We start from the raw sequence: 18,898 nt of genomic DNA, 5'->3' as shown, positions 1-18,898 counted from the left end.
CAAGAAACTTCACGCAAAAAGATGACAGAAAGAACACATAGACAAGCTCGGAAAGCTTACAAATTAGTTTAACATGAAAAACACCAGCCAGATCCAACGGACACAAGGCACTCAGCCTGACTCTGTGTGGTGGATGGGGGAGTGAGCACAGCCCTGGGGTCAGAGAACTCACCAGTTTCATATCACTGCCCCCTTCTGAGCCTCAGTTTACTCATTTGACAAGCAATAATAGTGAAACCTAACTCACAAAACTTTTCATGAGGTTGAGAGACAGCACGAGTGGACCACGAGGTACAAAAGGGCGTAACAAAACAAAGATGAAGAACGGGCCAGCTGCGTACCCCGAGAGATAACCTGGCTATATCCAGAAAGCACTGTCTGCATTATTCTCACCTCTTGGCATCTGCTGAAGGAAACCACACAGCCTTCGCTGAGTGCACCATGTTGAGCCGTTTCTTGCACAAAGACCACTGTGGTGCAACAGACAGACAGGGTGCAAGGCCCACAAGAAGATAGGACCCAAACTTCTGTAAAATCCGTCAGATCAAGGTGAGGTCAAACACAGCTCTCTGCTCTTCCAGGGAAGGCCTGTGGAAAAACCCTCAGAGATGCTCTAATGGGAGAATGACTTCGCGTGTCTTTTGGTGGGTGATATAGGCAAGAAGAGAGCTAATACAATGAGATCTGTAAGACTAAAGCGAGGAGGTGAATTACCTTCTTCATACAGATGAAAATGTTTACAGTGTCAGTGAAACTAGGTTTCCCCCTTTGATCTCCCCCTGGTTAGAGGCTGAGCTTCCACGGTTTCATTTGCTCTTGGTCAAGCCTGCATTTTCTTCTCACTTTGAGGAGGGGGGCCACAGAAGGCAGGTAAGGACAAGAGGGAGGACGATCACTTGATTCATGTCAAACGTGAGGAGGGGATCTGAGAGTAATTTTGATGACAAGGAGTGACTGTTGCCTGGCTATATGATTTGAGAGCAACAGCGAAACCAAACAAAATCATCTTAAGACTCTTAACAAGCTCCTACCCCTGTTATTCTTTGTGAGACACAAGGAGGAAGCAGGAGCTTCTAAGAACTAACCATTCAGCCTTTCTCAAAAGTCTATAGGTGGGGATGCAGCTGGTGCCAATCACTGTGACCCGAAACAGCAACAGGGGCCAAAGGTGCAGAAAGAAAACTTATTTATAATAGGTTTTAAAAGCAATGGCTTTTCTTTATAAAAGAAACACATTATGTGACATAAATTAAAACCATAATGAAAAAATAATTTTTCCATCTAAGTATATAAAATATAAGAGAAGGTTGCCGTACATAAGAATGAACATTTTTGATTTATTCAAAGTTTCAATCTAAAACCTCGATGAAATCTACCACCTTTATTACAAGGGGACTGATGGTTCCCAAACAGAAAGAAACAAAGGTCAAGAAAGATGGCACCGGACATTGGAGAGACCCAAACCGGCCAGGTGGGCAGAAGGTTTGGTCCAGTAGATCATGGGTGGGCTAAAAGCCACATTTTGTCGAGAAACGCTGTCAGAACTGGTTAAAGAGTATAAACCTCCATAAGAAAATTAAAGATGGCAAACTCAATCCCGACCCATCACTTCAGGTCGATAATGTCTTCGTCCGAGGAAGCTGTGAGCTGGAAGGGGCTCCTGCCCCACACGGGGCTGCCTTCTCTGTCCACCACAGGGTCCTGTTCAGAGCCTGTCGAGTAGTAGCGCCCCTCGGGGTTGGCTTCTGGAGCAGACGGACTTTCCAAGGAGCCTGATGTGATCCTGGAAGAGAAAAGTCACATAAAGGATCCCTGGAGAGCACTAGTGACCGGGGCCTCTTCTGTCAGGCAGTTTCCTGCTCCTTTGAGCTCATAAACCTGCCTCTCCCCTTCCCTCCTCCCCCCCCCCCCCGCCCTTACAGGGAAAGCTGGGACATGCAGGAGTCACCCCCGCAGAAGTTGGGGTCTGCAGTCAGCCAGCCATACTTCATGGGCTGTTGGGAGTTTTAAAGGCCAGTGGTGACACATAGGCCGTGTTTGTGAGGTGTTTTTTACCTTTCTAAAGGGCAAATCTGCATAGTGTCACTCTCTGCCTAAAACCCTCCTGGGGCTCCCCACGGCCTGAAGATAAGGCTCAAAGTTCTACCCACAGGACCACAGACCACAGGATCTGGCCCTGCTGACCCTTCTGCCTCCTCCCAAGCCACCCCCATCCCCTCTTGATAGCTGCAAAACCAATTTGACCAAATTCAGTGAGTTTGTTCATTCAACAAGTACTCATTTAGCCTATAAAAGCCCCCGCCAAGACTTTGGCCACTGAGCGGGCCATGTTGTGTCTGCCTCAGGGCCTTTGCCCCTGCTGTTCCCCTCATTCCTTCTAATTCAGTCAACGCTTGGCTCGATGCTACTTCCTCAGAGAAGCCCTCTTGAACCCTACCCACCCACCCCAATTTCACACCAGAAGGTGTGGTCCACGAAAGTTGGACTTGTCACCCAGGTAGGGGCTCAGTTTGTTAGATTAAAGCATCTTTGAGTGCTGCCCCCTCTTGGCCAGGCTAATGCTTCCTGTGTCTATGAGACCTGGCTCAGCCTTTCCTGGTGTTTGAGACCCTCCCTGCCCCAGGTGTGGGGCAGCTGGCACTCCTGATTCCTCTCCATCACCTTGCGACCCCAGAATGCTGTCATTTCTAGAATGTTCTTGTTGGACTTCCTCCCTCCCTGGGCCTGTGGACCCCCAAGAGTGATCTTCATATCCCTAACACCCAGCTCAGTGTCAGGTGCTCTAAGAATGTATGTTGAATGGATTAATGGAGTCTGGACATGTGCCCCCTTACTCTCTATACAGGAGCACACAGGATTGCTTGAGGGACACAGAGGCTCTCAGGGGACAAATCAGTGGGACTCAACAAACGTTCATTGACATGGGATGTGGAACTGCCATCCAGAAAGGCTGTACCTGTTTCTATTCCCACCAGAAGCACTGGAGAGGGCCTATTTTCTGTCACTCCCACTGAGCATTTTGGTTTAAAAAAATCTCTGTCTGGTGAGCTGGTGAGCAAAAAAAAAAAAATAAATAAAAATAAAAATTAAAAAAAATAAAAATTCTCGTAATGTATTTTTATTTGTTGAATTGTGAGGATGTTCATTTGCACGGGTCCCTCCCTGGGCCAGCCGGGGGTCCTCAGAGAGGAGCTGGATGCTGACCATCTGCCTACTGGCATCATCAGTCAGCAGAAAGGGCCACTACCCTGAGCAGGGACAGCTGGGGACGGCCTCCTCCTATACCTGTCGCTGCTAGTTGATCTCGCTGTCCCTGGCTTGGGGCCTCCTTGGCTTTCTTCTAATTGCTTCCGGGCTTTTGATTTGGGCTTTGGCGCTCCTTCTGACTTGGGTCCACCTTCATCAGAGAGGCCTGGATTACGGGGGAGAAGCACAGTTCAGAGGGTTATTCCCACAGGGCTGTCATGGAGACAGAAAGTGCCTTTTGTTGTTGGTGGTGGTGGTGGTTGGATATTGGTCCATTATTGGGATAGAGGCAGGAAGGGCTTTATGATAAAGTATATATTTTAGAGTAATTGGTTTTCTTGTTGGTGGAAGGTTGTTTTTTTTTTTTTTTCCTGATCATAAAGAATATATGTACAGAAAGAAAGAAAGAGAAAAACAAAGAAAGAAAGGAAAGTGAGGGACTCAGGAGGGTCTAAAAAAGGGGAGAAAATGTACGATCCTACTACTGCAAACTAGAATTCTACAGTTCTGAGGCTCAATTTCAGAAAAGCACGGTGGTTTATAAAACAGCGGCTGGCAGATCAAGCTTCTGTAGGGAATCGTGGGTTAAAATAGCAATACGCATACTTTAAAAGCACAGTGGAAGGCACCCACTTCTAAAATTGACCCACAAAGCCTGCCCTGTCAGGTGGCCTGCATCCCCGCCCCTGCTCTCAGGAAACAGGACGGCAAGGCGGGGATGTGCCAAGGTGAACGCCCTTGCCGTTTTAGGGCGTGCAGGTCCCAGTTAAGTTTCAAACCGGTTCTTACTGGTTTAGCACATCGTTTCCATTTTTCCTCACTTTGTTTTCATAATTGGGAACAAACGTGTTTGTGGCAGTCTAGCCTCTGCACAACTCTCACGGTGATTTGTGCTTCTCTGGTCCGGCCTCCCATCTTGGTAACAGTGAAAGAGAAGGGCGTACCCAATACCTCATGTCTGTGCCATCCCCACAGACCTGCCCCCATGGTCTATGGGCTTCAAAAAGCAATAACTGAACTGCACCACAAATAGTAAAAAAAAAAAAAAAAAAAAAAAAAAGGTAAATTTAGGGGTGCCTGGGTGGCTCAGTTGGTTAAGCATCTGACTTCGGCTCAGGTCATGATCTCACGGTTCGTGGGTTCGAGCCCCGCATCAGGCTCTGTGCTGACAGCTCGGAGCCTGGAGCCTGCTTTGGATTCTGGGTCTCCCTCTCTCTCTGCCCCTCCCCCACTCATGCTCTGCCTCTCTCTCTCTCTCTCTCTCAAAAATAAGCATTGAAAAAAATTAGAAAAAAACACGGTAAATTTAAACTTCCAAACACACAAATATGTTATCTGAGAAATGCACATTATAAATCCTTCTAGACGCTTTCTAGAAAAATCAGACATATACAGATACTTCTATCTTAAAAAATGGTGTCAGACTAGATATACTGTTTTGCAAACTCCCTTTTCTGCCCTTGGCATGGTTTGGGTGGCCTCCCACACCAATAAATGCAGACGGACACATCGTGTCCATGAGATAACTGTACAGTATTCCTTGGTGTGGCTGCACTGTAATGTATTTATGAATCCTTTACTAAAGGGAAAGTTTCTTTTTTAACTCATGCTCTTTGAGGATGATTAGTATCCAAAGATGAAACCAGCTGGTCTATTCACGAACAGTGAAAACACAAAACCGGCACATCGTTACCCAGCAGCTCCCTGCGGGTCCTGCTCGCTATTTCTTTAATCTCCATGCGGGACAGGGACAGGGAGTGAGTGACAGGGATGGCAGCGATGCCGAGGCCGATGGACGTGGGCGGGGTGACGGCCTTGGAGACCAAAGGCGACTTCAGAGGTCGTTCGATGCTTCTGCCCACAAGGTTTCTGAGTGGGATCTTGTACAGATTTTTGGACTGAGTTTCACCTGAAATATGATTTGAAAAAGAACATGAGAACTTTAAGAAAAGTCTGCACTGTTTACAAAAGGGGTGACTTCTGGTGCCTCAACCCAGTTGGCATGAAGGAAGAAATTATGCCACATGCTGATCTCCCAGGCCTCGTTAGGGGCAACGGAGTGATGGAGCCTGACGGCCTCGGCTTTTAAGGGCATGGTTTTCCCAGGTACGTGGGCTAAAATGCACCCGCTACGGGCTCCGTTTGCCCAGGAGAGAAGAGCAGATGGGAGGGCAGACGGCTGCAGCACACTCAGCAGCACTGACTGCCTGTTTAGGGAGCCCCGAGCTTCTCGGGGACAGGAGAGGTAACGACTGACGCGGTGAGCAGTCGGGAAAAGCGCGGCGCTCAGAGCGAAGCGGTAACCACGGCAAGGGCCTCTGGGATTCGTGAGCAAAGCCAGATGGAGCGAAAGCTGGGTGTGCTCAGCAGTTTTCAGGGCTCTATCCTTTAGGCTATAAAAACCCACCGTATCGTTAACATCCCCCAAGGAAAAACACCTTTGCTGTGGCAAGTTGGGACCTCCAGCCCTCAACACCCTCCTCCCCGCTGAAACGGTTATTTTCATGGGACTTTTTGGGTTGTTATTACCAGCTTTCTTAAGAATGCAACCAAAGCATTCAGAATGCGAGGTGTTGTATTTCTTATAGCGTTCAACAGCGACTCTGTTAGGCAGTAATCGGGTGTCGCTATTCGAGAATGAGCTGGAGAAATCAGATTGGATTAAAAATATCTATTAATAAGACAGTAAACATTGGACTTCACCTTCCCCCAGGGAAGAAGGAAACACTGGAGTCTCTCGGCCCGGGGGTGTCTGAGGAGAATTGTGGGCACTGGCCCCCTTGGAGCTGCCTCCGGACGAGACCTCATTCACAGCAGCGGCTGCCGTGAAGTATATATCCGACTAGAATAAAAGAGAAAGCATTACGGAGCTGCCTGGCTCCCTGTACCCACGACCCTCCTGTCGTCACGGCAGAGCCCGCAACGGTTCCTCGGCTCCGCTGCTATGTCCTCGGGGCCTGCAGTGCAGTGACATGCCTGGGCAGGGGACTTCCAGAGCCAAAGTCCTGCACTGTCACCCCAGACCTTTCCTGAGCATTCAGTTTCCCGGCATTTCCCCTCATCCGTTTGTTGAATGACAACGGAGATAAGGCTGTTTCCCACGTTTCTTCTGCAGACACACACCTAGTGCACACTGGCCTAACAGGAACCTCAGGCACCCCCAGAGTTAGGCCTGGAAAGGATTTTGGATTCAGTCGGGTCAACGTACAGATGGGGAAACGGGCCGTTCATTCACGGATTTGGCCAACACTCGCGCACACCCACGACGTGCCGGCTTTGGTGGTAACAGCAGTGTTGTGCTGAGGCCAGCCTCCAACTGACCCGTGAGTGCCTATACGGGGAGTTTGCAAGTTAAACACAGCGATTATCCAGCATAAATACATTACATGAAAAACAAAGGTACCGGGGCACCTGGGTGGCTCAGTTGGTTAAGCAACTGACCCTCGGTTTTGGCTCAGGTCATGATCCCACGGTTCACGCGATCGGGTCCGGTATTGGGCTCTGTGCTGACATCGCAGAGCCTGCTTGGGATTCTTTCTCTCTCCCCTCCCCCGAGCACACACATGCACTCTCTCAAAATAAATAAACTCTAAAAAAATAATAATAAAAATAAAAACGAAGGTACTAAATGTCAAAATTTGACCTTTCCTAACTTTATGGCTACATTTACCACTATCTATGCTCTTGAGGCTACTGACATCAATAGCATCTGCGTGGTGAAAATCCTGCAAATAGCACGTGGCTTCCCGACCCTGAGTTCAGTGGGTTCACGCTGGAAGCCGCACATCCTAATGGTGGGACTATTTACACCATGGAAATGGGCAAACATTACAAATCAGAGATCGATGTGTTGTTTTGTTGACCGTCTAGGCTCGGTGTGATAGACAGAATTTCTGATGGTGAGGATAAAGTAGATGCGTGTCGAGTCCACTGCTGATAGCGGAAGAAGTTCTGGTTTAGTGACTGATTTGTACCAGAGTGAGAAACAGAGTAACAGCAGATCACAAATCAGACTTAATGACAACAAGCTTATTGGAAGAAGAATTAACGTACTGACATAGAACTCCCAGGTGTAAAATCAGGGTCGACCCGCAGCCATAGGTTGGCTGTGGGTTACAAGAATTAGCAAAAATTAGCGAACGGACTTGTGAATGCCAACTGGCTAAACAGATCTTAAGATAAAAAGCACTGTCCATGATATTATTTGTAAACCATAAGCTATTTTAATTTTTCCATTGGTAAAATTTATAGCCAACTGAGGTACATATATATGTATGTGTACACACACACACACACACACACACACACACACACACACATATCCTGGAGGGCTGGCAATGAAACCTTTAGCAGCATGACACTGGCGCTGTGTTAGTAAGATAGCCAGTCCCTGACTTGTGGAACTGGCAGCCTCGTAGCGGAGACAGACAGACAAGGAGTAGCCCACCCACATAAGGGGATGCGTGATGCACGTCAGGATGGAGAACGCGCCACGGGCCTGGCAGAGGGACCATCCAGGCCTGGCAAGGCCAGGGCAGACTGTGTGGGGCTGACAAGGGAGGGGCCGGGATGAGACCGCCCGGGTTGTGTGCCAGCGACAGAAGGCACCTTACAAAGTCATCTTTGTTCTGGTGTCCCTTGGTTTTGCTCAAACTCTCTTGCTAGATGTGGGTTAGTCGATTAGCCACATTTCATGGGACACAAAATCAAGCTAAGGATGGAAAGCAGCAGAGGAAGAAAGTGACCCTCTGAGCTCGTTCTTTTCTAGATTTGGGCTGTTCCTCAGTGCAGCGGGGACCCCTGATCCAACCCCGTCTGACTACATACTCCTCTCTTCAGCCGACAGCTTCCCAACTGCTACCAGCACCGGGTGACACTCTAACAAAACCAAGAAGGGGCGCTCCGAGGCCCGAGGGGGCCACACGGGAAAACCCGACGGCGGTCCGTCTCCCGCGTTTTCGCTCCCGCCGGCGCTCGGGCACACGGGGGCCTGACCCGATGAGACGATGAGACGGCGTCCATGCCCTCCTGGAGCTCGGCTGCTCGGGCTCCCAAAGACCCTCGGACAAGTGACTCACCCTGGAGGCCACGAGCTGCAGCTGCGGCACGACGGCCGTGTGGACGAGGTTCCCGTTCACCACCAGGCGGATCTCCATGGAGTCGGTGGTGAAGGCCAGGAGGTACGGGAAGGCGCAGACTGCAAGGCAACGGGGCGCGTCAGCCCCCAGCCCGCCGGCTTGGGGCCCTCGCCGCCCCGGACGCTCCCGTCTCCCCCATTCCTCTGGCTGCTTCTCTCCCTCCTCCCCGGGCATGTCCCCCCCGCCCCCCTCCCGCGTCTACGAGCGCCTCATTCCTGAGGCAGCCTCCCCTTAGCTGGCAGGCTTCCGCTTGAAGCAGCCGTGTGTGGTCTCCATTTCTCCTTGTCCCCGTCTCTACTGCGGTCTCACAGGCCGGTCTCCTGGAGGCTCACCGGCCCAAGTCCCGACAGACATTCCCCCTCCTTGTCCAGGCTACAGCGCGGCCCTCTCCTCCGGTCCGTGCTGTTCTGCCCGGAACCCCGGCCTTCAGGGGCTCTTCCTGCTCTGTCACTTGTTTCCTCCTCCGTGCTCCTCCAGTCACGTATGCCCGAGCAGGGGCCATGTCCTCACTGTCCCTCACAGGGTACTTCGGAGTCAATGGGGTTGTTGAGTTATTTGTTAAAGGTCAGCCCCTCTTTTTGAAGTGGTTTTTTATGCCACACTGACTTCCAGGCCCCCAAACTGCCCTGGTTGCCCTGGGCCCTCACCTTTGACTTCCCCATTGGCCACTTCACTCTCCCACGCTCCCTCACGCTGGCCTGCTCTCTCTTTGCTCTCTCCGTGGTCAACTCCCTCCTCTCGTGGCTTTACCCAGGGGACGTTCTCTCACACCCTGCCTCTCACCTTGCTCTCTCAAGTGACCTCCAATGTTGGGGTCAAAAAACCTGAAAGCGATTTTCAATCCTTCCTTCTCTCTCTCTTTAGCCAGATCTCATCCATCACCGAAGCCTGACTAGATCCTCCAGCATCTGGATGGGGTCCTCTGTTCTCAAGACCCTAGAATGTTTGCCTACCGTCACATCCTTGGCCTTGGAGGAAAACAGCACTGACTCGAACATTCTTGGCTCTGATCCGACTCTCACCAGGCAGATGCCCAGCTGCGGATCCTGCACCCCAGAAGGGAAGCACCACCTCTCACGCCCTGATGTTTCAGGGGCAGGCAAAGTACCCGAGTTTCTGGGACTCTTGGTTTTCGAGCTCTAAAATACGTTAAGCACGGCACGGAATGCCTTGGGCGTCTCCAAGTCAGTCAGCGTTTTAAGGCCGGAGATCTCGCGCTCAAATTGTAGGAAAAGGAAAGCGAAGCCCAGAAAGGAAATGATACTGAAAGATACCCAAGTCCTGAAAATCGGGATTTCGTTGCTCTCAAATGCTCCCATGCTCCCAGCTGGGAGGCACAGTGGATGGCAACAGTCCCAAAGGGGGAACAGAAAGGAAAACAATTGAAAAAGGAAAAGAACACTCTGAGCACTCCTCATACTCACATAACTCGTGGCAGTCCAGCAGCAAGCCAGTAAGTTGGCTGACACGGGACCGAACAGATCAGACGGGTCCACGTGGGGGTGGGGGGTGGGGAGGGCAAAACGATCGAGGGTTTTCTTACCAATTGCATAAGGAGCCTGGTTCCAGCAGAACTGGAAATCTGACGCACAGGGTTGAACCAAAAAAGAGCCCCCATTAAATGGGCAAACCTTTTTATAGATGCAACTGTCTGCAACAAAACAACAGCGACTCATTTTTTTGTTAGACACAACGCTTAGGGCCGGGTAATTAGATATTTGAAAAACAGGCAACCAGAATAGCATCCTATCTGCTAGGTCTTCACAGACAGCCGGTACTAACCCCGCCACGACGCCAGGTTCTCAGGCCGGGAGGCAGTCGGAGCCACGGCCATGACACTACAAGCAATGGCGGCTGCATTTGGGAAGGACTTACTATGTGCCGGGCACCGAGCTTTACAAAAGTTAGCTTATTTAGTCTGAATGCTTTGAAGCAGGTGCCATGATTATACTCGTCGTGCAGATGGCGAGACTGAGGCCAGGAGAGGTGAAGCGGCTGGTCCAGAGTCTCACAAGTACCACCCGGGGGGGCAGGGTTTGAACAGAGGTGTGCTGGACTGCAGAGAAGAAGGGACACTTGGTGATGGGGCCGCCTGGACGGAGGAGGCCCTCCCGCCTCACTCAGCAGGACAAGCGCGTTGGGAGCTGGATACTCCCGCCACTGGCTCCCCCCCCCCCAACATTTTGCTAGGAAAACTTGAAGCCATGTGCCTGTGTCACCTTGGGGAACACGGCCAGAATTCGATTAAGGCCAGGCTGAACAGCCGCCCGTTCCTGGCCTGCTCTGAGCTCGAAGCACAGGTCCAGGTGGCTCAGATCCTCTCAGAGTGAGAAGGTCCGTACAGAAGCAAAAGCTCCTTTTATTCCAGAAGCCCATCATGTTTTACCTGTACAATCTTATTTTTAATTGAATTATTTTTAATTATTTAAAAAAAAACAGGTTCATGGGGCTATAATTTATACACTATAAAATCCATCCACGGTAAGTGTACAATTCACTGTATTTTCTGTAAATTTACAGAGGTGTGCAACGCCACGGTCCAATTTCGTGACCTCTCTCTGACCCTAAAAAGAAACTGCACCCCCGCGAAGCAGCCACTCCCACCCCGGGCTGGAACGGAGAGCTGTGTCCCCGCTGTGTGGCGTGTGGCGAGGCACGTGTGTGAAAGCTGGAGCTGCTGGGCAGGGCCTGAAGGCTTCAGGAACTGGTTCCTCCTCTCGTGATGCCTTTCTGGAGACTTGCTTCCCTGGAGCCACTCCTCAGCCCGCTGGCTCCTCTCACTCTCTCTCCCCACATCCCCGCTTCTGGTGATTCTAAGTGTCACCTACATGCTAATGATGGCTCCCAAATGAAGGTGTCCCGTGGGCACTCTCCCGAGTCCCTGGGGCCTCCGCTAGCATATCGGGGAGGCACTGATGTGTCCAAACTCAACTCTTGATGTTCCCTCCTAAACTTGCTCCTCTCAGAGTTCCCCTCGTCTCAGGAAATGGTATTCTCCATTTTTCCAGTTGCTCCTGTTCCCAGGGACAGCCTCCCTTCTCTCCTCCCCCACATGCCCTGCTGGATTCGTCAAGCAAATGATCTTGGTTCCCGTATTTCAAACACCCCTGGGGCTGGACCACATCTCAGCACCTCCGCTGCTGTGTGCTGGTACAAGCCCCTGCCATCTGTCATCCCACGAGTGCAGGCACGAGCTTCCGTGAAGTTCTCCGCACAGTGGCCCACGGTCCTTTCACCCATAAGTCCCATCCTGTCACCCCTCTGCTCAAAATCCTCTGGCTGCTCCCCAGAGTAAGAGGCTCTTCATCTCCCAGGCTCCCCCTCGCCCCCGAATCTGGTCCTCTTCAGATACCATCTTCATCCACTCACACCTACACTCACTCTGCTGGGGCCACAGCAGTCAATGAAGTACTAGAATGTTCGTGGAACACAAACCCCTTCTTGACTCCCTCAGGGTCTTCTCTCCGAGCGCCCCTCCCAGGCAGGCCTTCCTTCGCCACTTTCCCTAAATGGACACCTGCACTCCCCAGTCCTGCTGAACCCTGGTCCCTCTCCCTGTTTTATTCCCCTTAGCACATACTACCGTTCCACATACTGGATGTTTTTCTTATCCTTTTAATTGTCTACCTGCCCTTAAAAGGTACACTCTGAGAGGCAGGGATCTGTGTATATTTTACTCACTGCTGAAACACCTAGGCACCTTAGGTGCTTAGTAAATATCTGCTGAATGAGTAAATGGCCCTTCCCTCCCTGTCCCCACTCAGGAAGGACAGGTCAGAGATGTGTCCCTCAAGGCTCCGGTCCCTTACACACACCTCCTCTCCACCCCCGAGGCCTGCCCCAACTCCCATCAGAGGCCAGCAAACTGCTGGTGGGTTTGAGGGGGTCTGGGGTGGAGGAGACCTGAACTTGGGAAGCACAGAGCATGCCGGATGGCGGAGAGCAGTGTGAATGTGCCTCGGGGGCTCAGCCTGTCCCACGGTGAAGCTGTCGGCCTGAGAAACGGTCACACAGGCATGGATGAGGTGCCCCAGACTGCAGTTCAGGGGCCTCTCCCCTCCCCCTTCCACCTGAATAAACCCCAGCGACTCCAATAGGACCCCAGAGATGTAGACGGCTCTCCTTCCTGATAACCAATACGGGTGGTTTCTGTACCTGAGGCCGGGGGGGGGGGGGGGGGGGGTCCAAATCAGACCGAATTGATTTAGAAAAGTAAGCAAGGCATGTCTCTCGAGGCCCAGAGCTGTGAAGCACGTTCACACCCAGGGTGCTGGCGCCCATACCTGGCTCTCCCCTAAACTGTGAGCTCACTGCGGTCCCTGGCAGCTCCGTTCACTGCCGTGTCTCCAGAATCTAACTCGTGCCTGGCACAGAGAAGGTCATCTGTTGTGGTTTAAAAAGGAAAGCCTGGATCGGGGGCTGGGGTGAAGGGCAGGATTCTGAAAATGTCACAGGAAGCAGCTAGGAGTCCTTGACCTTCACTCCTGTGACTTTGCCCATCCAGCTGGTGGGGAGTGAGCAGGTGACAGACACTATCTCTAGTGTTAAAACGAATTTCCCTGAAGTCCCTTCCTGCGTGTAGAAAAGCCTACGGAGGTTACCAAACAAACTGGATTCTGACTGCTGCTCTGATGAATCTGGAGTTAAAAGGAGGAAAGAGAAAATCTTGCTGTGCCTGGCAACGTGTTATGGACTTCGCTGGTAAGATCCTGTTAACCTGCACAGCAGTCACGAGTGGCGGGTTCTGTATTCGTCACGTGACTCATCCGGAAGTTAAGACATAGGCTAGACAGGCTCGCCCTGAGAACAGCACTTGCGTGAGCTTTTCTGGTTTCCTTGCACGATTATCTTTCAAACACCATCAGCAAACAGAGTTCACCTTTCGTAGCGAGATTTGTCATCTGCATTAAGTGTGAATCGTTACTGCGTGCTAAGGTCACAGCCAAGTTTTCTTTCTTTTTAAGTAGCCCGACTCTGATATTCAAGCTAGAAATGCATCACAAGAAAAGAAGATCATCCGTTGAACTACTTCTACTTTGTCCCCCTGACATCTACCTTGCAAATACACTTTTCTCAAAGAACACATAACTGGCAGTTGTAGTTTCTATTACAAAATACTTTCATCTTTAACATATCTGAGATAAAAATCTCTTTCTACAACACTCTGAATTTATACAAGCTGTTTGGTACTTCGTTTTGTTTTTTACTAGAAAGGAAGCTGATAAAAATCAGCTGCAAACGCGGCAGGGGGCAAGATCCTTCTACAGCACCCTGTCGACAGGGGCCTTCACTGCGCAGGCGTCTGATGAAAACAAGCGAACGCAGCAGCCAGTGCGTGTGGGGGAAGGAGTTACAGAAGTGGCCCGGGTGACCGTGGGGAAAACCAACTGGTTCTCCGGGGTTGTTCACCGGGGACCTGGCAGCCTTCTGGGAGAAGGAGGGAGATGGAAAAGGAAAGCCAGGTTCCGGACCCAGAGAAACGGGACAGAAGTGGCACTGTTTGGGGAAGACAGAGGCAGGTCTGGGAATCTCCGGGATTGCTAAGGCCTTGACCCGCGTGGCATCTAAAGACACAGAGCTGAGCTTCTGACGGCTCAGTGGGTCTAGGGAAACAGACATACACCGATCCCATGCCGAGACGAAACCAGAGCCTGAAGCCAGGAGACCACCAAAGCCGGGGGTAATGACCTGGAGAGGCCACTTGAACCACACCCGGCACCGCCCTGGGCCACTCCCGCCCAGGGGAACCCGGTCTGCTCCCGTCCATAAGCTTCCAGTGTGGCACAGAGAGGAGGTCCATCCACATTTGTTCCCGTGTTCCCTTTTCATCTTGGGACTAATCATCCCATTCTGATAACCTGCTCTGTCTTTCTGTTCTGATTTTCTCTCCCACCTAAAATCCTTCCTATCCTTTCAAGCAGTTAAAAGAAAAAAAAAAATCGACATCAGTTTGTAAAGCATTTGGCCACAAGTTTTTGTCACAGATTTTTCAATAAATTGAAAAGGCTACCCTTTAAAGCGATTAAAGAAAAAGATAAAGAGATTTTCTGGAAGTGACTTCAAACACGTGTCCCCCCGCTCCGCTGGGCCCTGTAACAGGGACACAGGGCGGCAGGGGCAGCCTGGGTCCAGCCCCGGGGGTCCAGGGACCACTCTGGACGCAGTGTGCATATTGGCCCTCTCATCACAGGGGCTGTCAAATCTCACATCTTGCAAGACGAGGTTTACCAAACGGAGTTCTCTGCTGGTAGTTAGCTCTCCCATACTTATTAATCAAAGATTAATCAAAGTATTGGCCCCACGCGGGCCGATTAAAATCACTACTCTAAATCCATACAATTATAGGTGAAAAAATATGTTTTATTGTTTTAGTTAGACTGGGCAGGCTGATCTAGGAAAATGCCTTACTACTTTTAGCCTTAAGAAGATCCTTTGTACTGTAGTATAATATTAGCTTTTGAAAGGCTGAAAATTCTTACAAGACCCTCTTTGATGCATTTGACCCGGTCTGTCCCAAACCCACCCTGCCACCCGACCCAAACCAGCCCAGGTGAGGCCGGATACACCAGGTTGAGGCTGATTTCGTTAACCCCTGAGAAACCGAAGAGTAGAATAGTAACCGTGGCTAAAATTAGGGGCCCTGGAATCAAGAGGTCCCCAAATGTGAACCCTGGGTCTGCTGTTCTGTAGCTGCATGATCTTGAGAAAGACAGGTCACTTCTCCAGGCCTCAGGCGCCTCATCTCCAAATACAGGTAATAAAGGTCCCTGAGAATTAGATGACACAGTCACTGGAACGTATGGAGCCCAGCACACGGCACACAGTAAGGGCTCCCTAAGTGGAAGCCACTGTCACCACCTCGCATCCTGGAGACAGTGCCCTTGAACCATCTCACCAGGAGGTCTGGGAGAGCCAGGTCGGAAATGCAACTCATAGCCGCTCCCTGGGGTGCCCTTAAGGTCACAGGAACAATATGGCAGGTAGATCTATGGCTGAGTCCCTTGGAATTGCCCAGAAAAACAACAGTTAATTTTAGCAACTTACAGTTGTAACACAAGAGGAGCCCGGCTTCTCCGTCTTCGTACACATCAATAGCTGCCACAAAATTAACCTGCAATGGGGAGGGCAGCGGCGGTGAGCAGGCTGGACGCGACATGTTAAAAGACTTTCTCAGGTTCAAAGGTTTAGCGGGGGCCCTTAGCTTTCTGTAGACTCGGGCTCCGTGGGATCACTTCCACCTGGGGCGGCCACGCCTGCAACACACAGAACGGCCTCCCCTTCCTTTCTCCACTGGGACTTTGTCACTGTCTTTTCTGCCCTTTGAGGAGCTCGGTGGGGGGCGGGGGTGGGCTCTCTGTTAACAGAACTCCTATCTAGGTAGTGCTCTGGTTCCCCAAGCTTCCTCGCAGGGGTAATTCAGTTCACTCGCACATCGGCCCCGGGGAGCGCGCGGTGTCATTCCCACTTCACCGATGAAGAAAGTGAGGCTCAGTCGGTTGAGTGCCGACTCTTGATGTCAGCTCAGGTCACGATCTCACAATGTGTGAGATCGAGCCCCGCATCAGGCTCTGTGCTGACAGTGGGGAGCCTGCTTGGGATTTTCTCTCTCAATCTCTCTCTCTCTCTCTCTGCCTCTCCCCTGCTTGCATGCACACTCTCTCTCAAAATAAATAAACTTATTAAAAAATAAAGATGAGGCTCAGAGAGGTGAAGTCAGCGAGTAAGTGCCACAGCCGAAGTTTGAATGGGTCTCTGGTCCTTCGCTACCTCACCGCTCTGTACTTGAGCCAGGCTCCCCGCCGCTCCCCACCCCCCCCCCCCCCCCCCCCCCCCGCCCCAAGTGTGGAGAGTGTCACAATCTCGAAACCACTGCGGCAGGTCTTCGCTTCTATTCTCTGGCTCTCCCGCGCTTGGAGGGAGGCAGCACGACGCAACAGAACGGGCGCCGGAAGACCCGCTTCTGAGATCTGGGCAAACTCCCCTCCCCAGGCCCTCGGTGCCTGGTTTGAGAACACCGCTCAACCTGGTGATGTCCTGGGTCCCTCCGGAGTTCCAAGCCCTGGCCCTCTGTACGTGTCCCGTTCCTCTTACTCCCTCACTTGCCTTCACCCTGCAGTCTGGCCCCCACGCGATCGGGGTCTGCCTTCTCTGGGCTCGACAAAGATTTCCTTCTTCCCAGAGCCAAAGATGTCTGGCCAATGCTCATCTCTGCCCAGCTCTCCACTGCCTCTGACCCCTGGCATCTCCCTTCCTCTCGCCCGCTCTCCTACCTCAGAGTCCTCTTCACGTCTAGGCCCTTCCCTCACTTAGAAAAACGTTCATCTTTTATGGCTTCACCTTTTACTCTGAGCTCAAAATCCCTAACCCTCCCACCTCAGGCACCTGTTCTCCTCAGCCCCTGGCTCACGTTTCTAAGCCTTTCGTTCTTGTTCTCAACCCAACAGATTCCACGTCCAAGTCACCGAGAGGCAGGAGGCGGTGCAGGGGGGCGGGTGGGAGCACGGACACCGGTCAGGCGGACCCGAGAGAAAATCCCGCCTGCACCACTTACTGCCTCTGTGGCTTGCGGCAAACGGCTTAACCTCCGGCCCTAGGTGTTCACCTGTGAAAGTGGTATATAAGGAGAATGCTCCCTTTGCTGGAGTGTAGTGAGAATTCCACAAGACGCGGAGGAGAGTGCACAATCAGCACTATTATCTTTCTCTCACACTGGACTACCTTCCTTCTAACCTCCTCCTTTGTGCGAGCAGAGCTAGCCCCGAAGTCTCAGGGCACCCCCACACCCTAGAGCCCCGCAGCATCCTCCTCAGGGTCTCTCAGGTGTCTTTTGCGTGCCTGCTGTCGCCCCGGGCTGGGACCCGTCTCCTTCAGTTCGTCTCTCCCGCCCCTTCCAGAGTCTGTGCTGCCCAGGGCCACCGGGGCTCCTCCGGAAGACTCTCCGCCCGGCAGCCCTCCTCTTTGCGGTCGTCAACATCACTGTGCTGAGCCCTCACCGGCCACCCTCAGCCAGGGCTTCTGCCTTGGCTCTGGCTTCCCTCCGGTGGAACCCTGGCCCCCTTCCGTCTGTCATCACCTGGCGCTGTACTAGGTGCCATGAAGCACACAGAAAAAAATAAGGCAGGGTTCCACCTCTCAAGGAAAAACCAGAAAAGCGTGTAAATACATAAAACAAGGTACAACGAGGCAAATGCCACAAGCAAGAGTTGTGGGTGCTTCAGAGGGGGTGGGAGACCGCGAGGCTCAAGTCTGGGAGCAGAAAGACTTGGGGGCCAAATCCCAGATAACCCCCCTTCTGCTATGTAGCAGACTCCTCTATTTTTATCATGTGCATCGCGTGTGTCACTGTCTGATGCTCACTTACTTGTCCGTTTATTGGAGCCCTCCTCCCCGGGGGAACATGAGCTTCGTGAAGCAGAAGCCTCGCCTACAGATGTTCAGCACCTAGACTGGGCCTGGCACAGGGCAGGAGCAGAACTGATACTCGGCCAACGCATGACTGAATACAGGAAATCTCTGTGGCCTACTCCCATCGTGCCTCGGGACATGGCTATGGAGGCTACAGCAGGCTGGGGGTTAAGGGCACAGAATCAGAATCAGACGGCCTGGGTTCAAGTCCTGTCTCTGCTACTTACTAGCTGTGTAGTTTTGGGTCCAGTGACTCCTCCTTTCTGAGCCTCAGCTTCCTTTTCTGCAAAAATGGGCACGCGAACAGCACATTCCCTACAGGCCGATGGGCACATTTTGTGAGATAATGTTCACGAAGCGCTCCGGCATGGGGCTGACACTCAGTCCACTGCTTGGACTTGGTCATTGCCTCCTTGGGCACTCCTTGGCATTTTGTTCAGACCTCTGTTAACACTCAGCACAGCGAGACCCATTTCATGCTTCAATATGTATGTTGGTTTCCCTGGGGGAAGGGCCTGGTGGGAGTCGATCTCCGTAGCATTGTTTCCTGACCAGGTGAGGACATCAGAATCAACTAGAGAGCTTTAAAAAACATATTCTAGGGGGCGCCTGGGCAGCTCAGTCAGTTAAGCATCCAACTTTGGCTCAGATCATGATCTCACGGTTCATGAGTTCGAGGCCGTCAGCGCAGAGCCCGCTTGGGATCCTCTGTCTCCCTCTCTCCGTCCCTGTCCTGCTCGTGTGTTCACACACACAAGCTCTCTCCCTCAAAAATAAATAAACATTAAAAAAAGAGAGAGTTAAAAAAAAATATATATATATTTGCTCTAGAGATCCTGATATAGTAGGTCTAGGGTAGGACACAGGTGTTAGCTTTTAATTTTCTATTTGATTAAAAATAAGTATTTCACTTTATTGGCATCTTAAAATGATAAAAGTAACATATGGTGGTTGTGAAAATTCAAAACACAGACTTGAAACAAGCCAAGTCTGCAACCCACCGTCCCCAGCCCCAGCTGAAAGTGGGAACCACTGTCGGGTCAGTGTCTGGCCTTCCCATGTGATTCTGGGGTGAGCTCCCAACTGAGACCCACTGGGTTCCAGGCCTT

The 18,898-nt window shown here is 51.5% G+C and overlaps 1 protein-coding gene across 2 annotated transcripts in view; it reads right to left on the bottom strand.

The window, feature by feature from the left end:
- Nucleotides 1-1,317: 1,317 nt before the first annotated feature.
- Nucleotides 1,318-18,898, bottom strand: part of GARNL3 (GTPase activating Rap/RanGAP domain like 3) — a 149,294-nt gene continuing 131,713 nt past the window's right edge. For both annotated transcript variants that reach the window (XM_043566978.1, XM_043566979.1), the window contains 7 exons: nt 15,429-15,495; nt 9,928-10,035; nt 8,325-8,443; nt 5,950-6,088; nt 4,940-5,155; nt 3,286-3,412; nt 1,318-1,783 (listed from right to left, as the gene is read on the bottom strand). In XM_043566978.1, coding sequence (XP_043422913.1) covers nt 1,606-1,783; nt 3,286-3,412; nt 4,940-5,155; nt 5,950-6,088; nt 8,325-8,443; nt 9,928-10,035; nt 15,429-15,495 — 954 coding nt within the window. In that variant the 3' untranslated portion in view covers nt 1,318-1,605. The remainder of the gene's footprint in view (nt 1,784-3,285; nt 3,413-4,939; nt 5,156-5,949; nt 6,089-8,324; nt 8,444-9,927; nt 10,036-15,428; nt 15,496-18,898) is intronic.

Source organism: Prionailurus bengalensis, chromosome D4, assembly GCF_016509475.1.
Source record: "Prionailurus bengalensis isolate Pbe53 chromosome D4, Fcat_Pben_1.1_paternal_pri, whole genome shotgun sequence".
In the NCBI taxonomy this organism is placed as follows: Eukaryota; Metazoa; Chordata; class Mammalia; order Carnivora; family Felidae; genus Prionailurus; species Prionailurus bengalensis.
This window is presented reverse-complemented; position numbering and strand designations above follow the sequence as displayed.